The sequence below is a fragment of the Pseudopipra pipra genome, chromosome 3 (genome assembly GCF_036250125.1).
Source record: "Pseudopipra pipra isolate bDixPip1 chromosome 3, bDixPip1.hap1, whole genome shotgun sequence".
Classification (NCBI taxonomy): Eukaryota; Metazoa; Chordata; class Aves; order Passeriformes; family Pipridae; genus Pseudopipra; species Pseudopipra pipra.
Genome location: NC_087551.1, coordinates 113,849,351 through 113,875,162, shown reverse-complemented (window position 1 = coordinate 113,875,162; position 25,812 = coordinate 113,849,351). Strand labels below are relative to the sequence as shown.

Below are 25,812 nucleotides of genomic sequence, written 5' to 3'. Positions count from 1 at the left end.
AACTTTAGTTGTTTCTACTGTTGTTCCTTGAATATGGTTCTGGGTTTGAAAGGAATGTTGTCAGAACCACAGGTTTGAGTGTAATTGGGAAAAGGCTGATTTTTCAATGAGAAGTTAAAACTTCTCATCAAAAATGGGCATTGCCAATCATAAGCAAGAGGAGAAACAAACATGAGAGGGAACTGCCCCAAATGTTCAGATTTCCTGATGAAAAAAAACCCCACGAGTTTAGGTCTGATATGATTTTATGAGGAAAGCAGGAATTATCTGCAGAAACATTCACTGTGACAAAACACAAGGCAGGAAGGCATTTGACAGAGAGCACTCTGGCAGTGCAGGTCTGGATATCCCAGGAAACACCTCCCATGCTGTCACAGCTGGGCTTGTTGATCATTTGGGAGATGCAAAAGTCCCAGCCCATAGTTTTCTGCATCTTCTCCGGTGGGATCTGATGGTGTTTCTCTCAGTGACAGCAGCAGGTGTGTGTTTTGAAGGCATCCTTTTCTAGCACAGCTTTACCGTGGTCTGGAGCACAAGTCTGATAAGGAGCAGCTGAGGGAGCTGAGGGGGCTCAGCCTGGAGAAAAGGAGGCTCAGGAGGGACCTTCTCACTCTCTGCAACTCCCTGACAGGACAGGGGAGCCAGGTGGAGGTCAGGCTCTGCTCCCAGGGAACAAGGGACAGGACAAGAGGAAATGGCCTCAATTTGCACCAGGAGAGGTTTAAATTGCATATCAGGAAAAATTTCTTCACAAAAATGTGTTATTAATCACTGGAGTCCCCATCCCGGGGGGGGGATTTAAAAGCCATGTAGATGTGGCACTTGGAGACATGGTTTAGTGGTGGGCTTGGCAGTGCTGAAGGAATAGTTGGACTTGATGATCTTAGAGGTCTTTTCCAACTTTAATGATACCACAATTCCAACCAGCTCATGTTGTGCTGAAGCAGAAAGCTGGACCCATTTTTAGCAGCAGTAACTCACAACTCAGTGCACCCAGCTGGCTAACACGTGTGCTGTGAGTTGTCACTTATGCCATGACCATCCTAGAATGGCTCTAAACCAATGGATGATCCTCTGGGAGACCCTGGATCTCAGCCCCGCTCCGTGGCCGTGATACGGTTGCAAAGACCTTCCATTCGTGACAGGGAAGCAGCAGGAAGACTGGTTGAATTATTCCTATTAAGCCACCAAATATGCCCTCAGGCTGTGCAAACTGAGCTGGTATCACACTCTCCTGGCAGCAGCTCTGAGCCAGGACGGATTTGGCTCCCAATCAAAGTCTGGGGGTTGAGAGCACTGTCTGCAAAGCAGGGGCTCCTCGCAGCCCTGACGGCTTCTCTGTCGTGGAGTCACTCGGGACCTGACTTGATCAAATAGGCCAAGAAAGTGCTATCAACCCTATTTTTCGGTGGGGTGACGACTCAGAGACAGGAAGGGTCGCTTTCATCGTGAGATGTCAAGTCTCGCCGGCTCAGGCAGAGAGACCTTTTCTTCTGGCTCACTTTCAGTGTTTCTCAAATCCTATTTTGAGAAGGAGATAAGAGGTGATTACAGTATTTTTTCGGCATATTAAACCTTTTTGTCCTTGCTGTATTTGCTTTTTTGTTTCCTCTCTTTCTTTTTTTCTAATTTTTTTTTTTTAATTTTTAAAATTTCACTTATTTGCACTTATGTCAGTTGCTTCACAGCCACGTTTTCACCTTCTGGAACACACAGCCACTGTGTGCTTGAAGATATTTACACATTTGCTTCTATTTTTCAAAGCACAAGTGTGACCCACTGTGTTGTTTTCCTTTCAAGAGGATCAGGATGGTGTGTGTGGATCACCAGGCCTGCTGTGGACACCTCACAGTAGGCACATGCCCCAAAAACTTTCATGTCAGAGAAGCTGTGTGATAACAATTTTCTCAAGGAGGCAGCAGGAATTTGGGTGCATTGCTAATTCAAGATCCCTCAAGGGGAAGCCCCCAACTGTGTGAGTTATTTTAAGACTTCAAAGCATTCTCCCTCATGACTGATCATCCTTTTCCTGTACTAGGAGTGAATGAGGCTCTGCTGAAAACCCTCATGGATCTCCAAGTTCCTTCTGGAAAGCCTGAAGGGAAGAGTTCAGGGCTTTGGTTTACAAAGCTGCATTTCCCCCCACACTGACCCTCTCTCCTCCCTAACAAATCTCCTGCAGAGCAGCAGCCAACCTTGCACAGGCACAAACCCCAAGTTGCCCCAGAGACATGTTATCTTGTGATGACAAAGGGCCAGTCTGGCTCTCTTGCTGGTGGCATTATTTGAAAAGGTCACACAGAGACTGTGGCTTGACAGGCTGTTTTGAAAAATGCTAATAATAGGCTGGCCATGGCTCTGGGTGCATTAATTAGGCTGAGTACAAGCTAAAGCCTTCCTGCAGCAAACAATCTCTGTTCTTTTTCTTTTTCTTTTTCTTTTTCTTTTTCTTTTTCTTTTTCTTTTTCTTTTTCTTTTTCTTTTTCTTTTTCTTTTTCTTTTTCTTTTTCTTTTTCTTTTTCTTTTTCTTTTTCTTTTTCTTTTTCTCTTTCTCTTCTCTTCTCTTCTCTTCTCTTCTCTTCTCTTCTCTTCTCTTCTCTTCTCTTCTCTTCTCTTCTCTTCTCTTCTCTTCTCTTCTCTTCTCTTCTCTTCTCTTCTCTTCTCTTCTCTTCTCTTCTCTTCTCTTCTCTTCTCTTCTCTTCTCTTCTCTTCTCTTCTCTTCTCTTCTCTTCTCTTCTCTTCTCTCTCTTCTCTTCTCTTCTCTTCTCTTCTCCTTTATCTTTTCTTCTCTTCTCCTTTATTTTTTCTTTTATCGTTTTTCTTTATTTTCTTTTATCTTTTTCTTTTCCCTTATATTTTTATTCTATTTTTTCCTTTTATCCTTCTTCTTCTTCTCCATCTTGTTCTTCTTTTTCGTCTTTTCTTCTTTTTCTTCTCCTTTTCCTCCTTCTCCTTGTCCTTCTCTTTCTCCTTTTCCTTCCCCTTCTCCTTCTCCTTCCTCTTCCCCTTCTCTTTCTCTTTCTTCTTCTTCTTCCCCTTCCTTTCTCACCAAGGTGTTTAGGTTTGACATTTTTGTTCCTCTGTGCATGCTGCTCATCTTTATAAACTTTGCTCTTCCCCAAAATAGCTGCTCATTTCTGCTTCAGTAGCTGCGAGTGCAGCAACGTGAACAGTTGCACAACCTGGGTATGCAAACCGAGCCCCTCAGCCCTGCCCCACAGAGCTCTGCCCCAGGGTGGCTCAGAACATCCTGGCACATGCACAAGGTGCCAAAATTTAGGCCTCAATCCAGATGGGTTTTAAGCAAAATGAGGGACACAGAGCACAGGTTTTGTGCTCTGGAGCATCTCAAGTGCATCGGGGCCAGGCAGAGGGAAGGGGGTCCCAGAGCATCCACCACCCCCATGGGAATTGCAGCTGGGTGGAGCAGGCAGGTGCTACAGAGGTGCTGGGCTGAAAGCAGCAGAGTGACCTGACTGTGGTGGCACATCTGGAGCACCTCCGCTCTTGAGACAGGCTGAAAGAGGTGGGTGGTTCATCCTGGAGAAGAGAAGGCTCCAGGGAGACCTCAGAGCACCTTCCAGTGCCTAAAGGGGGCTTATAAAAAGGAGAGAGAGAGACTTTTTATAGAGGCAGATGTAACAGGAGAAGGAACAACAGTTTTAAACTGAAAGAAGGTATGTTTGGGTTAGATACTAGATATTATGGAGAAATTCTTCCCTGTGAGGGTGGTGAGGCCCTGGCACAGGTTGCCCAGAGAAGCTGTGGTTGCCACATCCCTGGAAGTGTCCAAGGCCAGGTTGGACGGGGCTTGGAACAACCTGGGATAGTGGAAGGTGTCCCTGCCCATGGCAGGGGGATTGAAACGAGATGATCTTTAAAGTCCCTTCCAACCCAAACCAGTCTGTGATTCTCTAATTCATTCTATGATCTGCAAGGAATAATGTGCAGGAGGGATGGTAAGACAGTGGTAGAGCCCAGAGCATCTGGAGGGAGAATTAAATCCTAGAAATGGGCTCAAATGACAGAAACAGAAACGCTTTTATACCTTTTTCAATCAAGAAAGCCTCATTGTTTTGAGTCAAATTCCAGAGCCACGCTGGGAAATGTTGCTCCAGCAGTTTTCATTTACTGTCGTGTGAAACTCAGGCCAAACACTGACAGGTTATTTATGACCCTTCTTATTCCACACAAACCCTTTTTTCTTGTTGACACACTGTGTTTTGTGAATGGGGGAGTCTGGAGTGCTTTAAAAACACATCCACAGGGAACTCTTTGGTGGATCGGTGTTAATGCCTGAGCAGAGACTGTGGCGAGCAGGAAAGCTGGGTTGGTGCAGAGGTTGGATCGGGGGGACAGTGGGAGTGACAGACCCCCATGTTTGGGGGGGTGAAATGCCCCACCATATACCCAGCAAGATATCACCCCCCCAGCAGGGAACAGACTGGATCCAATGGTGTTAATCCTTCTTTCAGATAACTTGGTTGTGGTTGCACTGTACGATTTTCCTGCCTCGAGTGACCGTGACCTGGAGCTGGTCAAGGGGGAGAAACTGCAAGTCCTCTCCAAGTAAGTGACCTTCTGCCAGAAGGAAGCTCAAAGATAAGCATGGTGAGACTGGGAGAGGGGGAACTTTGGGGTTAGACACCAATTTGCAGCTCATCAGAGCTGAGCTTTGCTCCAGAGTGTGAACGTTCAAGGTGGTGTGTCTCTGCAAGTTGACACTTCCATGGGTCACAGACACTCTGGCATTGCATAATGTCCCTGTCTGGATAGTACTGGGACCTTCCATGCTGGAGGTACAGAAGCAGCATAAATAACAACAAAAAAAATAGCTCCTGTCCTCTTTCATATTTTGTGCTGATGGTGCTTTTTGCAAAGGATGTGGGTTGGGTGTAGTCAGAGGAAAGGACAGAATCGAGCCAGACAGATGTGTGGTTTCATTTCAATTTCTTCTCAAACTCATACAGAAGGGGCCCACCCCATAACAGGGCAGAGGTGGGCTTGGGTCCCCCAGACCTTGTAGGGCTGCTCCATCCCTGGTGGCCTCCAGAGGTGACATTTCTCACCCAGACACCGTGGGCTGGCATCCAAGGCCAGGGAGATGGAGAGCCCATGATGTGGGACGGCCTTTGGTCACTGTGGCTGAGCCAACAGTGGGAGAACAAAGTGAAGTGTCTGGCAGGTGAAGGAAGGAGCAAAAAGGGCCCCAGTGCCTCTGTGCAAGAAGAAGAATAAACCCATAGTGACCCAGACTTCCCTCCTCTCAGTTGAGGCCCATAGCAAAGGTTTGGGCTAGTGGTCATTCTGTAGGAAGAGTCTGTCACCTCTGGAAGTCCCTGAGAGACCAGCAGCCTTCAGCCTCGTGGTGATCCCAGAGAATCTAGAGGAAACTGTAGAGTGGATTAAGGAGCCCTAGTCTATTTGCAGTGCCCTAAACCCTACAATCCATGTCCTCACAGCCTCAAGCCTTGTCCTTAAGCTTCCTCCAGGCACTCACACTCTTTCCTCTGCTCACTTTGCAGTGATGGAGACTGGTGGCTGGCAAAGTCCCTCAGCAGTGGCAGGAAAGGCTACATCCCCAGCAACTTCGTTGCACAAGTGGACAGTTTGGAAGAGGAAAAGTAAGTGTGAAAGCTTATGAACCCTGATGCAGCGCCCTGTCTCTCAACAAGCTATGGAAAGGGCTTCACTTGCTGGCAGGAAGATGTCATGGCTGGGTGGCAAGAGGTCTTTCATCATCCCAAACAACGCTGCCCAAAAGTCCAGGAGAAGTTTTAAGCACTGTATGGGTGTGAAGAAAGGATGAGGAGAAGGGGTGATGTCGTTATAGGGAAAGTGGGCAAAGACTCCTGCCCCATTAATTACACCCATGGTGGAAAACAAGGACCTGGGGGAGAGAACATAAAGGACATGTTTGCACTGGTAAATCAGCAGTGCCAGGGATCATGTTCTGGTCCCACTGGGCCAATCCACCCACACACAGTGTTAAACCTCCTCAGCCTTCAAGAGGGTATCCATATGTAAACTGGGAATCTCTCTGGATAGGGTACATTGATCCAGGTCTTGGATGTGTCAGGGACAACACCAAGTTGTGCCAGTGCCAGTGCCCAGACCCACAGCCTGGTGCTGTTGGTTTCATTAGCTCAGATGCAGCCTCCCTGCAAGGAAGATTGGAAAGGAAGACTTGAGTCAAAAAAGTTTATAATGTCTCTAATACATGCAGCAGAAGAATTTTTCTTCTGTGACTTATCCTCTTTTATGGCATTCAGCTATAAGTGATCAGTCCTGCCTGCAATCTCCTCTTGGAGGGACCCAACCATCATTGAATTCAGGAAATATTTAGCAACACACAGAAATGTGGTTGAGACATAAAAGTTCTTTGTATCTAAACTTGCACTTCTCCTGTATAGGGGATCCTGCACATCCCACCTACTTCCTGCTCTGTCTGAATTGCCAGGCTGTGAAACAAGCCCAGGGAGACCAAAATCTGGTGGTAATATACCAAAACCAGTCCATTGCTGGCACTTTCCAGCAGATAACAGACTAGTTGCTGATAAAAATAACCCTCAGTTTCACAACGTAATGGCAAAAAAACCCCAAACCAAACCAAACCAAATAAACCCAAATAAACAAACTCCGCCCCAAACCCAACCAAATATACAAACAAAAACCCACCAAAACCAAAACAGAACTAACTGGAAATAATTCCTTTTTTTTATCTCCCCCCCCCCCCCCAGCTTTTCCTTTTCAATGATGATTTTACCTTTCGTCTCTCCCAGGTGGTATTTTAGAACTCTGAGCAGAAAAGATGCTGAAAGGCTGCTCCTGTCCTCTGGTAACAAAGCTGGCTCTTTCCTTGTCCGAGAGAGTGAAACAAGCCAAGGTGAGACCCACAGAGCAAAGGTAACTCCTGTTATTGCCAGGGCTTGGAAAACCTTCCACACCTGAGCTGCAAAGTCCAGGTGTGCCAGAGTTTCTTGGATCTGGCAAAGATTTGCTCAGGATGTTATTTATGTGTGTGGTTTTGGCTGTGGGAAGAGTGGCTTTTGCCATCACAGTTCATGGCAGAGATGCAGGAACACAAATAAGCAAGAAAGATTTTCCTAAACAGTGTGTAGGGGTTTTCTTTTCCTTCTCTTCCCAGGGAAATGTTACATTTTTTTTGGCAAAAGGAAGTACTTCTGTACACTCTTGAAAAAGTGTTTCTCCTGTTTGCAACAGCAACTCGCAGAATTTTGGAAAAAATATTTTGGTGGAACATTTTCCCAGGGAAAATATGTTTTTCCTGATAATGTATAACAGGGGAAATACATACAAACCAGAACTTTTGGAAGGAGATTGACTAGAGCAGGGAAGGTGGATTCATCCACTTTCCTTCCATATGAACGTCTGACTTTTGAAGACACAATCCAATGAGGATGGAAAGGGCAGAGCATTGTAGTCACCTCTCTTGGGCAGTGGATACAGTTACTAACCATAATAGTTAATCATGTAATTGCAATTTCCATATTCTGTGCTGTTAATTTGTAGAGCCTGGGAGTTAGTTTGGGTTGTCCCACGGGAATTTCATATTATTTCTTTCCTACTTTTTTTCTTCCTTGCTTCCTCTGGGCCAGCCTGTGTGTTTACAGCTTGGGGGAAACGATGCTCATGATGATCTCATGGTTCTGCTCTGAACCAGATCCAGCAGTTCAGGAAAGTATTTCAGTCTAGCTGTGATTTGGTTTCTTTGCTGTGAAATGGATACAGGAGTCTGTCCTTGACACGTAGAAAAAGGTGGGGTTTTGTCTTCCCTTACTATTAAGAAAAATAAAACTGTTTAGGCTGGAAAAACCTCTAAGACCATCGAGTCCAACCATGACTCAATCAGTAGAGTTGGAGCACCTACCCAGAGTAATATGTGTCCTTGTATTCTTTGACTCGCTTCTGAATACTTCTACAGGATCAAACAGTAAGAGTGGGAACAATCATCCATCCATCTTACAACTGGTTCTTGCCTACTGTACCTTCTCCTTCCTCCTTTTGTCTCTGTTTTTCCCTATTCATATGGGACTTCTCTAAGGCATGATCTGTTCCCTCCACCATGGATACATCATTACCAGTGAATTAAATAGTGCCAGAGTCTGGATGTGGCAGCTGCAATCTCATCTTCCTGTATCTGTCTCCCTAAGCCATCAGGCAGTGTCAGCAATGTGGCATCCTACTTGGAATGTCCCCCTCTGCCCCGTGCCTGGGCCCACCTCCACACATCCCTGCTGAGCTGATGCCAAGCAGGAGGGCTGCTTTCCGTGAGGATTTGTGGTTTTCAGAATTTTTAAGGAAGGCTCAGGTCAGGAAACACTGAAGAGACTTGTTTTTAAGCGTTTCATTTGCAAGTCACTTGTTCTGCTGTATCTTGGTTTCCCTGCTCCCTTTGTGGGTGCCTTTGCAAAGGTCAGGCTTGGATTAGTCACCACGTGCTGGTCTCCTGTTTGTCCCCTTCCCACTCTCCCTTTGTTTGCTGGGGTATTTGGGAAGTTGGCATTTCACCCAGGAAGGGTAGGGAGCAACACGTGCTCTTCACAAGCCCAACAAACACTTGTGTGTTGTATCCGAAGGTTTGGGAAGAAGTGAGATGCTCTGTTCACACATGATCCTGGTCTTTGTGGCATCTCTAGACACCATATGTGGATGGGATCAGTCCTTTCCCTACTCTTGCTCAGGACAATTGGCCCAGATCTCTGCTTGCCATGAGCTGCACACACAGGATGGTGTGGGTGGGTCTGGGTCACACAGGGCTCAGACAGAGGGGGTGCAGTCCTGAGATTCAAGGAGAAATAACCAGATCCTTAAAGCCCTGTGTCCGCTGTCTAGAAGATGTGTGATATTCTGCATTAGCAGATGTGGTGGGTTCCACTCCATGGAAGACCCATATTAGTCCCAAATGCTCAGAGATCACCTTCTGCCCTGAAATGTGACTCTCACTTGTGTCCTTTCTGATATTTAGTGTAAAATATGGCTATTAGTCCTTCAAACACCTCATCCTCTGAATCATCCTGTGCTCTCAGCTTCTACCTGAGCACCCTGAGCTTTAGGCTGCCTGAATGGCCACGATGACACCATTTGATCCTTCTTAACCACATCTTCCTCCTCTCTAAAGAGAAGTGAAAAAAGAAAGCCCTGCATCTTCAAATGTGCCATGAAGCCGAGTTTCCTAATGTAAAATATCCTGTGACCCACCAAGAGATGTCCAGAGCAATGCCATGGAATTAACTTGGCCCTTTGAGCCTCACAGGTTCCTTCTGTTTTCCTTCCCCATGACTTGTATTTTCATTCACTTTTCACATCACCAGCAAAATCTGACCTTCAGTGCTGAGCACTGGGTTGAGCTGCTCAAACTGGAAGGTGACTGTCTCATACTGGGCTGTCTCAGCCACACTGGATGGATTTTGCATCCTGCCTAGGATCAGCACCTATTCCCAGCCCATCCTAAGCAGAGTTTCATTTTGCTCGTGGTTTCAGACACAGAAACTCTGCAAACCCGGGGGCTTCGCTTTCCGTCAACATTTTGCAGAGTCCCTGCAAGGCACATTCAGCATCCTGGGAAGAGGGGAAGATGGAGACAGTGTGGGAAACACACCACTCATCACAGAATCACAGAATATGCTGAGTTGGAAGGGATCCACAGGATCATTGAGTCCAACACTTAGCTCTGCACAGGACCATCCCCAAGAGTCACACCCTATGCCTGAGAGGATCATTCAAACACTTCTTCGACTCTGGCAGCCTTGGTGCTATGACCACTGCCCTGGGGAGCCTGGTCAGTGCCCAGCTGCCCTCTGGGAGAAGAACCTTTTCCTGAGATCCAACCTAACCCTGCCCTGACACAACTCCAGTCCATTCCCTGAGTCCTGTCACCGGTCCCCACAGACCAGAGATCAGTGCCTGCCTCTCCTCTTCTCCTCCTGAGGAAGTTGTAACTGCAGTGAGGTCTCCCCTCAGTCTCCTCCAGCTGAACAGACCAAGTGACTTCCAAAATCTGGGAACTGTGAAATCATCGGTGGGGCACCACCCTTGCTGAAGCTGCTGCAAATAAACCAATGTCCCCTTGAAGTAATAACCATTCCAAAGCCTGCAGGAGCACATTCCCACAGCTGTGGTGAGTCACGAGCTCCTGGCTCCCAGCAGGAATGTTGGGTCTGTGCTCCCGGCAGGAGGGACCTCGCTGAGCTCAGCCACTGCATCCAGCTGAGCTCCTGGATTCCCATGGTGAAGGAGTTAAGAGGCTGATGAGAGCCATAGGAGGAGGAGATGCCACGTGTTGTGGGACTCAGTCTGAGGCAGCATCAAAATGCAGATACAACAGCCTGAGCTCCCACTGTAGCCTTGACTTGGCTGTCAAATCCTGAGCATCTTAGAGCCACCTCCAGGTGCTCCAGAAGGAGGTGGGGTTTGCACCTTGTCTGCCAAACCCATGCAGATCACAGAATCACAGAATCATGGAACGGGTTGGGTTGGAAGGGGTCTTTAAAAATCATCTAGTCCAACCCTCCTGCAGCAAGCAGGGTCATCTTCCACTAGACCAGGTTGCTCCAAGCCCTGTCGAACGTGGCCTGGAACACTTCTAGGGATGGGGCAGCCACAGATTCTCTGGGCAGCCTTTTCCAGGGTCTCACCACCCTTGATGTACCAGAGCATCTGAAGTGGTACCAAATACCCATGTTTGGGTGAATCAGCCCCATGTGTGATGTGAAGTTGAAACTCACCCTTTACATTTTTTGCTGCTCCTTTCCATACAAAGCTGTGAACAGAAAGGACCTGAGCACCCTTGCAGGATGGTTTGGGGATCCCAGACTTGGAACAGGAGGATCTAACACCCAGAGCTTCCCAGGGCAAGGTACAGTTGTACTCATGGGCCTCTGAGCAACCTGGTCTAGAGGAAGGTGTCCCTGCCCATGGCAGGGGTTGGAACGAGTTGAGCTCTAAGGTCCCTTCCAACCCAAACCATTCCGTGATTCTGGGAAGAGCAAATTAAATCTTTCCAGCCTTAGTGCTTCGCTTTGCTCAGCTGCTTCCAAGGGAACAGTAACCAGTCAAGGAGAGTGACAGGGAAGCTCTGCCACACTCACTCCAGCAAACTGAATTGTGACTTGGGGTGAAATACAGCATTGACTCTAATGACAGGGTAAGGATTAACACTGGTAGCAGGAAGCTGAGAGATCGACCCTGTCAGTGTTTGAAAGATGCAGGAGAGTTTAAAGGGTCGATGAGGTCTGGAAAGGAGGTCCTGCAGAACAGAAAGTATTTTGGGTGCAGCCACAGTAGTAAAAAGATCAGGTCTCCTCTTCTCTGCTGACTCCTGGCCCCCAGGCACCCACTGGCAGTTATGTTAGTCGTTAATTCCTGGACTTCCTTCTGCAGGATTGTCTGTCCTCAGTGCAGCTGCGCTCACACCACGTTTGGCTCCTTCCCTGAGCAGTCCTTGTGCTGTAAAAATCCCACATAAACCCTAAGCCATGTCCCAGGCATGCAAAGCACCCTCTTGGACTTGTGCCATATGAGCCCAGCTCTGAAGGGCTGCAGCCTGGCCTGCACAGTATTCCAAAGTCTTTGAAATTAAAACAACATCATCATCATCCTCAACAGCAGAAATAACAGTTAATAATAGTAATAATAGTTGTAGAAATAATAATAACAACAATTATAATAATCATAATAGTAGTAGTAGTAATGATATATGTGTTGTCATTGTTTTCTTCTTCATAGAATCACAGAATCATTTAGGTTGGGAAGGACCTCAAAAATAATCAAATCCAACCTTTGTCCTTAATTTTTATTATCGATTATGTTTATTATTTATTATTTTGGAAGTTAGAGTCACATGGATACCACAGAGAAGCCAAAGGAGATCTGGGCCCAAGTACTAAGGAATGTGAATGTGGCTTTCAAACTCCAGCAGGACCTGTGCTGCTCTGCAGTGCAGACACAATTCCCAGCAACACCTCCCTGCACCCACCAGGGACCAAAAATCACTCCTTGGGAAAATATCCTGAGCTGTGCAGTGAAGTTTGGTGACTAAGACGTGTCCTGCAAAAATGAGCCATTCCTTTGCCCTTCCCTGGAGGTTTTATTGCCCCATTGAAGACATTTCAGGGCTGTTCCTCAGTTGTTCAGCTGCAGGACTGATAGAACCTAAAGGGCTTCTCAGTCTGTCTTCTGCCTGATGAAGAAGAATCTTCTGCTCTTCTGAATCTTCCCACATGGTGAAGAAAATATTCAGAATTACCTTCCAATTTGTGCTTCTCTTGCTCTGCATTTAAACGAGCAGGTTTTTCCTGGAGCTTTATGTCGCCAGATCTTTTAGTCAGGTCTCTGCAGGAAGGGAGTCCCCTCAAAATGATTCCTGGCAACTGGAAAAATTCTAGGCTGTCCCAAGCTCTGCTCGTAAACCTTTATAATCACTGCAACAGAACAAATGTCCGCAGAGCAGGTTTTCTTTTGCTGCTTTTTATAAATGCAGACGGTTTCCAGGCGCAGTGCAGGGAACTGCTGGTGCTGGGATGGGGAAACAGCAGCCAGTGAGGGTTTTATGTTAGTAAACTTTCCCCTCCCATGCAGGATTAGAGTTTCAGAGTCACTGTGGACAGCCCTGCTTCTGCTTAGGATCCTGCATGACAGATCCTTACTTTTAAATATATATAGCCTTGCCTTTGCAGACATTAAAACAGGCAGTCTGTCAACCCAGGGTGACGTATTAGACTTGTAACAACTTGCAGCAATTTACTCCGGAAATCTGATCCAGACTCAGGGAAAAACCCACTGCTCAGGCTGTATCCAATCACACTGGCACGGGCTGGAAGTGCTGCTCAGTAGCAACATCTAGTGACGCTTTTGTGCACTAAAAACCAACCCCATGGCTTAGATTCTCATGTAGAGAGGGTTGGAGGGATGGACTGTTGAGCAGCTCCCTTGAGGTTAAAAGGCACATGATTCCAGGTGGGAATCTCTGGACGTGGTTTAGCCACAGTCACAAGTTCTTGGCTGAACAAGATAATTCCCCTGAATCCCCTTTCTGTACCTCCCAGCTGACCTTGGCACACAGTTTATAAGGGATAACAGGGACACAGGGACCTTGGATAAGGCTGAGAAGGGACACATATTTCTTGGCCTTATTTCTCCCACCAAAATTCTGGTTGTGCTGGTGGGGTGGTTCAGCCCCTTGTCAGTCCTGTGTTTCTACAGACCTGTGAGACTGCAGTTACCTGTTTCATGCAGATGAAAATGGCTTTATATGGCTTTAAACTGAAAGAGGGCAGGGTGAGATGGGATATTGGGAAAGAATTTTTGCCTGTGAGGGTGGTGAGACCCTGGCACAGGTTGCCCAGAGAAGCTGTGGCTACCCCATCCCTAGAATTGTCCAAGGCCAGGTTGGATGAGGCTTGGAGCAACCTGGGATAGTGGAAGGTGTCCCTGCCCCTGGCAGGGGCTTGGAATGAGATGGTCTTTAAGGTCCCTTCCAACCCAACGCATTCTGTGATTTCATGATTCTGTGAGGTGCTGGAGTTGACAGAGCTCAGATGGGAGATGTGGAAAGACCATCATGAGCTAGGGAGCATCTTTATTGCTCTGTCTGGAGATGCGTTATTGATTCCAACAGTGCTTCCATGGGGTTGCTGGCTATGGTATAGGCAGGTCTTACTAAACAAAGCCTTGACAGAACCAGCCAAGCTCTGATGAACCTTTATCCTCTCCACTTGCCTTGGAGAGAGGGAAGTCTTTGCAGCCCTGACAAGGCATCAGCAAGGGCTGGGAGGGGTGTCTGCAGCTGAGGAAAGAGGAGAGAGCTGGTCCCTGATGAAGGTGCTGATTGTCCTCACAATTCCTTCTGCTCATTCTCCAGGTGCCTATTCCCTGTCTGTGAGAGACAGCAACTCTGCCCAGGGGGACATCATCAAACACTACCGGATCCGCTCCTTGGATGATGGGGGGGGATATTACATCTCCCCCAGGATGACGTTCTCCAGCCTGCCAGAGCTCATCCAGCATTACTGCCGTAAGTTGTCTGCCTTCCCTGATGGATTTGTGTCCCAGAAGAAACTGGGGACAGAGGGAGGAGGGGAAGCTTGTGAGACATCACTTCTGCTCCACCCACTGTCATGGACCAGGTGTGCTCCTACAAGCAGAGCTTGGACACCCATGTCCTGGTTTTCATTCCGAGAAACTGTAAGGGTGAGCTCTGTCCATAGCCCTAAAATCAGGGAGTGTCTCCCATAAGGAAAGGAAAGACATGAATGATGTTGGGACATGCAGGAGGGATGCTTGGGAAGCAGGGTTTGGCCTAACTGGGCAGGACAATTTGCTCCTCTGTGGCTCCCTTTGAGCTTTTTCCTTTCATTGGATCCGTTTTCGGTACCTTGATCCCTGTGGCTGAAACATTTCATGGAATCATCAAATTATTAAGGTTGGAAAAACCCTCTAAGATCAAGTGCCACAACTACACAGCTTTTAAATCTTTCAGGAACAGTGATTCCACCACTGCCCTGTGTGGCTGTGGAGGTTTTCCTATGGGCTCATTATTCCTGGTATGTGTAAATGGAGGAGGAGGAGTTTAGGTCTGCCATCCCATTGAACTGTTCTGTGCTTCATCCTCACACAGAGAGAGGGGATGGCCTGTGCCAGCGCCTCACAGCTCCCTGCATATCCCTGGTTCCCCAGAGACCCTGGGCACAGGACGAGTGGGAGATCCCACGGGAGTCTCTGAAGCTTGTGAAGAAGCTCGGCAGTGGGCAGTTTGGAGAAGTGTGGATGGGTGAGTATAATTCCTCCAATTTCAGGGAAGAAATATATAAAGAGAGGAGATGGAAAGCTCTCTTTCCCTAAGGCTATTCTGGGAGTGGGAATTCTTAAGTATGGACACTTATTTATGGGGACACACAGAGTAGGAGATGCCATATTCCTGGGAAGGACTGGACAGCTTGTGTTTGCACAGATCAGTGGCTGAGCAAGGGTTTCACAAGCTGGAGACGTGATGGGTGTTGAAGTGACTGCATACTCATCTCCTGAGAAATGCTCTTATTCTTCCTATGAACCCTGGGCACGGCTGTAGGTTACACACAGCAGAGTAGATGGGTGATATTTTCCCACTTTTTCTGCTTCCCTGTTCCACTTTTTAACCCAGATCTGAATCCCTGATGCCTTCCTGCCCACTGCTAATCAGTGGGAGAGGAAGTGGAGTGAGCTCAGCTTCCTTTGCTGTCCTCTCTGTGGTTACTGGTTGCCTCGGCAATTGAGATTTGCAGACAGGACCAGGGTGAGTTCATGTCCTGAGTGCAGAGTCCTGGCTTTTTTCATGGCATTTGGATCATTTGAGAACCCAGCTGGTGGGAGGCCCCAGGGGTTTCACCCAGAGTCTTGCAGGGCTGGGAGGACTGTGTGAGGATGGGCTCATTCCATGGGCAGGGATGATCCCTGATGCAGCTGCATGGATTGACAGTTGTGTCTCCCTTCTCCTCTCACAGCTGCTGGCACTGGGATTTACCAAGTGTTTCTTTATGAGAGATCCAAGCTGTTGCTGTGGTTTTCTGCTCCTTGATCCATGAGCTTTTCTCCTTATTGCCTAGCCTGATAGAGCCCACAGAGAACCCAGAATTCCTCAAAGCATCATTCTCTTTCTGCAGGCTATTACAAGAGCAACATCAAGGTGGCTGTGAAGACCATGAAGGAGGGCAGCATGGATCCTGATGCCTTCTTGGCAGAGGCAAACTTGATGAAGAAGCTGCAGCACAACAAGCTGGTCCGGTTATATGCAGTGGTCACCAAGCAGCCCATCTACATCGTGACAGAGTACATGGCCAATGGTAAAAACCCTCACTGAGGTCTGTGGAGGAGGGTTTTGTACCAAACCTGTAAGCAGAAGGACTAAGAAACCCAAAAGTTTGTTTCTACTACACAAAGGGACTTTCTGGGTGATGAAAAAAAACTGCTACACGTCATGGTGATGCTCTATTTGAAAAGCATTTGAAGTTCTCATCTCCACTGTTCCTACTGCAAGTTTGTGTCAGATTTTTACTCCCCTCGTGGTGAAATTGTCTTTTCTTTTTCCCCTCTTGTCTATAAGGATTTGAGTGATGAATGCCCAGCAGTTTGCAACAGGTCTGTGCAAAATAGAGGAGAAATGGAGCTGAGTTTGGGGACTTTTTTAATGGGCAGATGCTCCAGCAGGCACTCCTTCTGGTTCCTCAGACTTTCTCTAGGATGCAGGCAGATGTGTTGCCTATATTCTGAGAAGGACCAGGGAAAACAAATGTTAAGATTTATTAATTAGATTTATTATTCATGATTCATTAGATTTATAGAAGAGTTTCAGCAGTGTTTCCTCTTTTGCAGGGTGTTTGCTGGATTACTTGAAGACGGAAGAAGGAAGCCAGCTGAGTCTCCCCAAGCTCATCGACATAGCTGCTCAGGTTAGTGAGCAGCCACTGGGAAACCGGCTCAAGGTTTGTTATGGCCTCAGTGAAATTCTTCCAAGTCTGAAGTCTGTCAGAGTGTGGATTTCATGGAGGAAAACAGCTCCTCCTGGTGTGTCCTCTTAGGATTTCTCTCCAGCCCTCTCGTATGGATGTGCATGTGAGCTCAGCAAAGCTCAGCTGTCCTCAGGACAGCCCCGGGGAGCTTTGTGCAGTGCTAGAGATCTAGAGTTTGGGGGATTTTAGGAGAGTTGGGTTTGTTTTGGTCTGTTTTTATTTGTTTTGCTTTCCTGGCTTGCTGACCAGGGAACAAGTTTGTTTTTCTTTTAACAAAAAGGAGAGAAAGCGCAACAAACAGATTTTTAATGTAGACACATACTGGCTTTCAGCAGTTTTTCCCTTCTGATGATGAAGCATAAAGGATGTTCTGACCCTCAAATCTGGGAATATTGTTCCTTATAAGAACAAACCTTTACCTTCGTAGGGTAAAACATCCCCAGGCTGCAAATCTTAATAGTTGCAGCTGCACAGTAACATTTTAGTCCAGAAGGGACTCTAAACACAAATAGGTCAAAGTTAGGGAAACCATATGAAGGATGAGAATGGTAAAATCACTCCACTTTGATCCTAGCCAGAAGCTGACAGAGTTTGGCTCACCCAGAGCAAAGTTAGGCTAATTAGGAAGTATTGGGAAAAAAACATGAAGCATCAGGGTGAGTACAACTGAATAAAGGACTGGGATTTACCCATAAAATCATGAAACTCTGTGGGTCAGAGTGAGCCTGAGGAAACAATGTGTAAAGGCTGGTTGATTGCTTCCAGCCATTATACAGAGTTATTTTTTTTAATTAATTAAAAACTGGAGGATCTTAATATTTGAGCAAATGTTTTATGACAGCAAAAATTTAAATACTCTTAAGCAGTGCCACTTTCTATCATTTTTGCTTTGCACCATTCAAAGTGGTGGAGAGGAACACGTTTCTGTTCCTTCCTTCTTCACTACTGATAAATCTTCCATATCTGCATCTTTATCATTGTTGATTGGGGGAGGTTATGGGGCCAACTACACCTTCCCTTAAATTAATTAAGAAATTAATGTCTTAATTTCTCTTAATTTCTCCCCTCCTTCTCTCTTTACCTCCTCACTTCCCTCCCTCCTTTTTTCATTCTTTCATTCCCTCTCTTGAAAATTGCACCCTGAGGTGTGTTTTAAGTTCCTGATGATAAGGAAAATGACACAAATTCATATTACAGAGCCCTTGAGATTAGTGGGAGCATTCCCTAGAAATTGGTTTGATGCTTTTCTACGTCAGAAGAAAGTGCAGTGGGGCCAGAACAGTCTGTACAGGGGTGACCCAGAGCAGTGTTATAGAATCACAGAATCACAGAATGGTTTGGGTTGGAAGGGAGCTGAAAGCTCATCTCATTCCAATCCCCTGCCATGGACAGGGCCACCTCCCACTATCCCAGGTTACTCCAAGCCCCATCCAACCTGTTCTTGGACACTTCCAGGGATGGGACATCCACTGTCTCTCTGGGCAAACTGCACCACACACCAGGACCAGGAGAATTGAACACAGACCAACCCCCCCCCCACCCCAAAGATGTAATAACCCACAGAAGTCACCCCCAGCACGGGGGTAGGAAGGATTTTGCCCATCCCTGAGGAATGGGCATCAATTGGAAGGACAGCTTTCCTCCTTCCCCCTCCCACCCCAGCACTACCTCCCCAGGGCATGGATTCAAACATTCACAGGGTATCTTCAGGAGGAGGAGGAGGAAAAGGCAGTGTTCTGAGCTATTGTGCAATGTGTTTATCTGTGGTGCTGGACTGGCATCACAGCCCAACAGGCACCAAACCCTCTCAGGAGCAATATTTGACCCAGTGACGTCCATCAGAGCTAACATTAGAAATCTCTGAGCTGAGGAACTTGATCCTGTGGTCAGTCTTGAGGGTAAAAGCTTGAAAACACTGGGCTGGAGCAGGCCTATCACCAGGTACTATCTCATTAACATCAGGACAGGAAATTACATCAATTCTTCCATTTTCCACTGCAGCAAGCAGCACTCACACTGGAGGGGTGTTGACACAGGTTAGAAATGCAGCATTGGAAAGTACATGTGAGTATCCTGTTTGAAACCACATGTAAGCTGAGATGATGATGTGAATCTGAATGGAGTGGAAAATTGCTCTGCCCTCACCCACAGGCACATCAAAGCTCTAATATGTGCTAACCATTGCTAGCAGGGACTGCATGAATCCAACTCCCCAATAAATGCCCAACCCAAAACTCAGACTCAAACTTGCAATCTCTTTTCTTATCAATCTCTCTTTTCAAGCTCCCAGCACTCATCAATCAAAGATTGCTGCTGTCATTTATAGAGGCTCATCACACACCAGGCACCTCGACTGGATATTAGGAAGAAATTCTTCCCTGTGAGGGTGGGGAGGCCCTGGCACAGAGAAGCTGTGGCTGCCTCATCCCTGGAAGTGTCCAAGGCCAGCAACCTGGACACTTCTGGCAACCTAGAGCAACCTGGGCTAGTGGAAGGTGTCCCTCTGCCTACATCAGAGAGGTTGGAACTAGATGACCTTTAAGGTCCCTTCCAATCCAAACCACCTTGTGATTCTATGATTCCTTGATGACCACCCTGCTACAAGGAGATAAATATTGCAAGATGGTCTTGGGAGCAAGAACCTCCCAAAGTATAATTTGGAGATGGTTGAAGAGGGTAGCACATGCCCAGGACAAAGGATTTTTCTGGACATATACTCTTTGTTCAGGTCATATTTCTATGGATATCTGTGTCTTCTGATCTTACACATCCTGTAGGTATCAGAGGGGAAAAATGTGCTGCAGGGAGCTGGGGGTGTTCACCTGGAGAAGGCTCCAAGGAGACCCCAAAGCCCCCCCCCAGTGTCTAAAGGGGCTCCAGGAGAGCTGGAGAGGGACTTTGAACAAGGGTCTGGAGAGACAGGACAAGAGGTAATGGCTTCCCACTGAGAGAGGACAGGGTTAGATGGGATATTGAGAAGGAATTGTTGGCTGTGAGGGTGGTGAGGCCCTGGCACAGGTTGCCCAGAGAAGTTGTGGCTGCCCCTGGATCCCTGGAAGTGTTCAAGGCCAGGTTGAACAGGACTTGGAACAACCTGGGGTAGTGGAAGGTACCCCTGCCCAAGGCAGGGGTTTGTAAGTAGATGATCTTTAAAAGTCCCTTCCAAGCCAAACTAATCTTTGATTCTATTATTAGGCTTTTTCTTTTCTTAATTCACATATTTATTCTGGAGTGTTTATGATTAAAATCCCCACCAGAGAGGAGAGACTTGTGGCAGAAACTGGGAATCCAGTGATGTGGTTTCAGCTTCACTTCAGCTTTCTGCCTCTTGCTGCAGACAAGACACAGCCCACGGCTGTAACTCCGGAGCAAAACAGAGAGTAGTGCTTTTGTTCTGCTTGACTTGTCTGCTCAAAGCTTTCAGGCCCTGCCTGTGCTGGCAAAGCTGAATGTACGTGAGAATGTACAGCTGGAACGTACAAAGCACATGTACATGGGAAATATCTATTTATTAATGTATCTGTCTGTCTGCTGATCCACCTGCCCGTCCATCCATCCATGGAGCACTTATTCATGTCCATGCACATGGAAGCACATGAGCAACCCTGTGCTTTGTAAAGGTGGGTAAAAGGCAGCTAAGAGTTTCGTGGGGAGGTGATGATGAAGATGGACTCTTCCTCCTCTCCAGGTGGCAGAGGGGATGGCCTACATCGAGCGCATGAACTTCATCCACCGCGACCTGAGAGCCGCCAACATCCTCGTCTCAGAGACCCTCTGCTGCAAAATCGCTGATTTCGGGCTGGCCAGGATCATTGAGAACGAATACCTGGCACAGGAAGGTGGGTGTTGTTCCCAGAATTGCCCCACCAGCACATTGCCCTTATCTCCCATCCCCGTGCCATGCAGACATTCCAAGATCCTGGGCTGGGATCAGGCACTGGGCACTGATGGTGTGAGACCTGAGCCCACATTGCTGCTGCTGTCAGCACCCAGGCAGGGCACAGAGAAAGAAAGAGTAAAAAATTGGCTCCTCGGCAAGGCAGTGGCACTTGGGGAGAATAAAGAACAAATGAGGCTTGCAGAGGGAAATGGGAAGAAATCTTTTGGCACTGTTTGGAGGAATCCTGCAGAATCTCAGGTTGGCTTCCTGGAGAAACGTGACCACATGCTCAGATGGAGTCAAGTCCAAAGGGAAGGAAATAGGAGGAGAACTTTGTCATTGCCCTGCAGAGGGGAGCTGGAGCCATGAAACTGGACCCAGCAGCAGTTTCCAGGTGTCCCAGGCAAAGCAAGCCCAGACCAGATCAGGTCCCTTCTATAAGAGAGAGACAGCTTAGAAAAGACAGAATTATGGAATCGTTAAAGCTGGAAAAGACCTCTAAGATCAATGAGCTCTGAGGTCAGATATGAGATTAAATTATTCATATTGCAAAGAGATCAGGGAAACAAGCAGAAGGGATTGAAATAAAGCAATTAAGTCTGGCATAAGTGGGACTTGCTGGAAGATTCCTCCTCCAGAGTTGGGATGAAGTGAAAATTCCCCAGAAAATATTCTGGGGAAAGAAAATTGAATAGATTTTTTTTTTTTTTTGTGAGATAGGAAACTTTTCTTTCAATTTCCTGTCCCAAAACACTTAATGATAACAATTATGCCCATTTCAACGTGCAAAACTATTTCAAAGTAGTAAAAGCTCCCAAATATAATTTGCAAAATGTCATGAAAGGGAACTGTGACTTTGCTGCAATTTTTTAAGGCAGTTTTTATCCTTAAGAGAAGCTTTGATGAAATCAGTATAATTATGTTAATAACCAAAGGAGGTACTTTTCCAGTGGAAAACAGCTTCTATTAGCATTTTCCCAGCTAATATTACTCTGAAATAACAGCTGCCCCTCTGTCTGCTTTGAGCAATTTTCACTTCATAGATTGCATTTCTGAGCCTCATCAGTCAGAGCGTGAGGTACAGCAGCCAAAGCACTTCTTTCACACCCTGCAGTTGGATTTTCAGTCCTGAAAGGATGTATATAAATAAAAATGTGGTTTCCTCTACAGTCTAACAACATCAGTTCCCACTTATCAAGCTGGTTTGATTTTTTTTTTTTTTTTTTTTTTTTTTTTGATCTTAGCTAAACTGAAACAGCAATCTTATGGTCATTGCTGTCCACAGTGGACTATGCTGCTTTAAGAACTGGAGAGTTTGTATTTGCTGTATCATTTATGCACTTTTGATAAAAACAGCTCCCTTGCAGTGAGTGATCTCATAAAATCGTAGGATACCAGGTTGGAAAGGAACCTCACGGATCATCTGATCCAACTTTTCTTGGCAAAAGCCAAAGAAAATCTGTACAGAATAAAATCCTACAGTTGTTGTCCTCTAGTAAGGCTGACAGAGACATTGTCTGTGAGTACCCCATCCAGCTCTGGGATTTCCAACATTAGAAGAACATGGAGCTGTTGGAACAGGTCCAGAGGAGGCCATGCCAATGATTCAAGGGCTGGAGCCCCTCTTCTATGAAGAATCACAGAATCATAACCAACAGAAACCAGGGATCAGTTTTGGGGAGCTGATTGCTGTGCCTGTGGCACATGAGGGAGATGCTCAAACTCCAGGTGCTATTTTCCTTTGTTTCCTCCGGACAGGTGCAAAATTCCCAATCAAATGGACGGCACCAGAGGCCATTAACTATGGAGTTTTCACCATCAAATCTGACGTGTGGTCCTTTGGGATCCTCCTGACAGAGATCATAACCTATGGCAGGATCCCTTATCCAGGTACAGTGCACAGGGAATACAGGATGTGTCCATGGACTTCCAAGCATCTGGTGATGCTTTAGGCTTGGAGGTACTTATTGGAATGTGCCCAGACACACACAAGTGTCTCTTAGAATCACAGAACTGTTTAAATGGGAAAAGAACTCTAAACTGAGCCTAACCATTAACCCAGCACTGCCCAGCCCAACACTAACCCATGTCCCCAAGTGCCACATCCTCGCATCTTTTAAATCCCTCCAGGGATGGCGATTCAGCCAGTTCCCTGGGCAGCCTGTACCAGGGCTGGACAACCCTTTCAGGGAAGAAATTCTTCCTAATATCCAATTTAAACCTCAGCTGGTGCAACTTGAGACTCCTTCATCTTGTCCTGTTGTTTATTACATGAGAGAGAAGACCGAACTCCACTTGCCTCCACCTTCCTGTCAGGGAGTTGTAGAGAACAAGAAGGTCCCCCTCGAGCCTCCTTTTCTCCAGGCCGAGCCCCCCCAGCTCCCTCAGCTACTCCTGGTGCTCCAGCCCCTTCCCCAGCAATATTGCCCTTCTCTGGACATGCTCCAGCCCCTCAATGTCTTCCTTATGATGAGGAGCTCTTCGTGCTGGGTTTCCTTTTCTGAGGGTCCCACAAGCCTCGGTTATACCTGTGCTAAGCTAAACTTACAGAGGGGAGTCAGGGAGGGGACAGAGGGATGGAGGAGGGATCACAACCCTGAAGAAGGGATTGTTCTGCAGCCTCTTGTGCCCCACCAGCTCTGCCTGGCTGGGAGCTGCTGGGAGCACGGACCTTCACCCCCAGGACGCTGAATAACTCCTGCTGGGCTGTGTTTCCCTCCAGGGATGACCAACCCCGAGGTGATCCGCAACCTGGAGCGCGGCTACCGCATGCCCTGCCCGGAGCTGTGCCCCGCGGAGCTCTACAGCGTCATCCTGAAGTGCTGGCGCAGCAAACCCGAGGAGCGCCCGACCTTCGAGTACCTGCAGTCGGTGCTCGAGGACTTCTACACGGCCACGGAGAAGCAGTACGAGCCAGAGCCTCAGCAGTGAAGCCACCGCCCACCAGCACCTGGCAACGGGGCTGGAGGGAAGACACCACCCTGTGGTACTTTCCTTTTCTCCCGTGTGCCGCCCACGATGCGCTGGGAGACAGGGAATGAGGAGGGACACGATGCTGCCGGCTCTGTGGTTGTCACAGAGACTAAAGAGGAGGCTGAGAGATGTCACAACTCCTTCCTCATCCGCCCTGGAGGTCTGTACCCACTTTGCAGATATGTCCTCTGCCAGGAAGGACAGCTGATTTCTTCGTGGCCCAGTTGGATACAGAAAAGCGCCTCAGCCCTGCAGCTGCAGCCCTGGGAAGAAGGGACCATGGCCGGGGTGGGGGTGGGGGTGGGAGGTGCAGAATCTCCCCCACATTTCTGATTCCACTGCTGGCAATACTACAACCCCCTCCGTGCCACGGGCAGGGGTGGGAGCGTGTCCTGTCTGCACCTCCTTGGGCCACACCAGGCTTCCGAGCTCTGGAGAAATGTCTCCAGGTGATGCCCCCACTCTTTCCCAAGTCATTAATAAAAAGGTGGATACCACCATTTCACATTTCTTCATGCGGACATCAAGGTGAGAGTAAGCACCTGTGCTTCCCGCGCCCGCCTCCATCCCATGCAGAAGGGAGAGGCTGCAGGGCTTCCCTGGAAGCACGGGGTGGTGCTGGGGTGGTAGTCGGGGTGGGAAGGGAGGGATTCCCGAGGTGCAGCCCATCGGAGGCAGGAGAGACGTTCGTAGTGTGGCCACGAGATGTCCCTCCTTCCCAGCAAATCCGAGCGGCTCCTGGGAATCAAAAATATATATAATAAAAAAACTCAGAAATAAACCCCCTCCTTCTTGTCTGAGCCTTCACTGCACAAGCTCCTGGTGCAGCATCACGTCAGCCCCCAGTCCCTCTCTGTACCCAGCACCAGGAGGGTTCAAATGCCATTTCCCTGCTTTCTGGTACATCTCTGACCCACAGCTCCAGAGGGAATTACCACAACAGGCTGCAGGGTGGACTCCAGTCAGTTTTACCGGGCTAGGGAGTGGAGAATGAAGAAATAAGGCACATATAGCACATGGAAGGGGTGTGAAGACCACAGGAGTGAGCACCAAGTTGGGACACAGGTGGACTCTCCTTCAGGTTACAATGTTGAGAAATATCTCCCCAGGTTGTTTCATCTGCTGTTTTCTACCCCATGAAGTAGATTTTGAGTCCAGCTGCAGAGGATGTAACAGTGTAACAGGGATGCAACGAAAAAGAAACAGCAGAGATGAAATGAGAAATCTCCACGGAGACCTTACAAACATCAAAGGGCACTTATAAGAAAGGTAGGGACAGACTTTTTGGCAGGACCTGTGGAATAGGACAAGGTGTGATGGTTTTAAATTAAAAGAGGGTGGATTTAGGACAGTTAAAAGGATGAAATTTTTTACAATGAGTCCGGTAAAACACTGGCACAGGTTGCCCAGAGAAGCTGGGGCTGCCCCATTCCTGAAGGTGTTCAAGGCCAGGTTGGGAGGGGCTTGGAGCAACCTGGGATAGTGGGAGGTGTCCCTGCCCATGGCAGGGGGTTGGAACTGGATGATCTTTAAGGTTCCTTCCATTCCATGATTCTATGACCCATCTGCCAGCAAAAAATACCAGACCATCCCCAACACAGGACACAGAATTACTTGTTCATGCCACTGCTGCAAAAGAACCTGGGAGGAAAAGGAGTAGGAAAATTACCCACAAATTGTAAGGACAGCTGGGCAGCAAATATCAGTCCAAGGCCTTGATCTTCAGCACCAGAATGTCCCCGTCTGTCACCTGTAATGAGACAAAATTCCTCTCCCTGATGCCAACATCACTTCCCAAGTGTATTCCCATGGGATAAGGTGCTTGTGTTGGCATGAACAGCATTTTGCCTGCCTTTAAATGCTATTTATTTCTCCTCTTTGCAGACCCACAGAAAAGAAGACTCCTAGACTCAGAAGGGAACTAAGTGAGATAATTCAGCCTCAGAAATCCTAGATCTAGCGGAGAAACCTTAAGGTGTCCAGGATTTTTCCATAGGGCTGGTGCCTAGGGGTCTGTGAGAGACCTGCATCCCTCTAGGACTAAACTAGAGCTGGATGGGAAACACTAGGCTGTGGAAAAGATCTCCATCTTCACAGCTTGCACCCCATGAACAAAGTGCTAGTGAGTCCTAAAACTAATTTAATCAGGCTTGGTCCAGTTCCTTCATGGTGCCCAAGAGACAAATTACATGTGCTATAATTATACAAAACCCATTTTAAACCACAAAAATAAAGCCATTTATTCAATAATTTCACTGGACCTGAAGGAACAGTCTTGAACTCCAGCTTGGTCTTTCCCAGCTACCAGGAACTCTGTGCAGGACTAGCAGATTTCTGTTAATGAGGTGATAGGCAGAAAATAAATACAGATGAAAGTTATTTGACTCCTTGGCTGTTAATATTTTATGGAAGTGAAAACTGTGGACTATTTGTGCTGGAACAAACCAGGAAGAA

General features: G+C 47.4%; 1 protein-coding gene across 2 annotated transcripts in view; it reads left to right on the top strand.

Moving 5' to 3' along the window:
• BLK (BLK proto-oncogene, Src family tyrosine kinase) overlaps positions 1-24,122 on the top strand; it is a 38,032-nt gene extending 13,910 nt beyond the window's left edge. For both annotated transcript variants that reach the window (XM_064650811.1, XM_064650810.1), the window contains 10 exons: positions 4,476-4,569; positions 5,526-5,624; positions 6,783-6,886; positions 13,883-14,035; positions 14,639-14,791; positions 15,660-15,839; positions 16,369-16,445; positions 20,194-20,344; positions 22,144-22,275; positions 23,108-24,122. In XM_064650811.1, coding sequence (XP_064506881.1) covers positions 4,476-4,569; positions 5,526-5,624; positions 6,783-6,886; positions 13,883-14,035; positions 14,639-14,791; positions 15,660-15,839; positions 16,369-16,445; positions 20,194-20,344; positions 22,144-22,275; positions 23,108-23,316 — 1,352 coding nt within the window. In that variant the 3' untranslated portion in view covers positions 23,317-24,122. The remainder of the gene's footprint in view (positions 1-4,475; positions 4,570-5,525; positions 5,625-6,782; positions 6,887-13,882; positions 14,036-14,638; positions 14,792-15,659; positions 15,840-16,368; positions 16,446-20,193; positions 20,345-22,143; positions 22,276-23,107) is intronic.
• Positions 24,123-25,812: the final 1,690 nt, after the last annotated feature.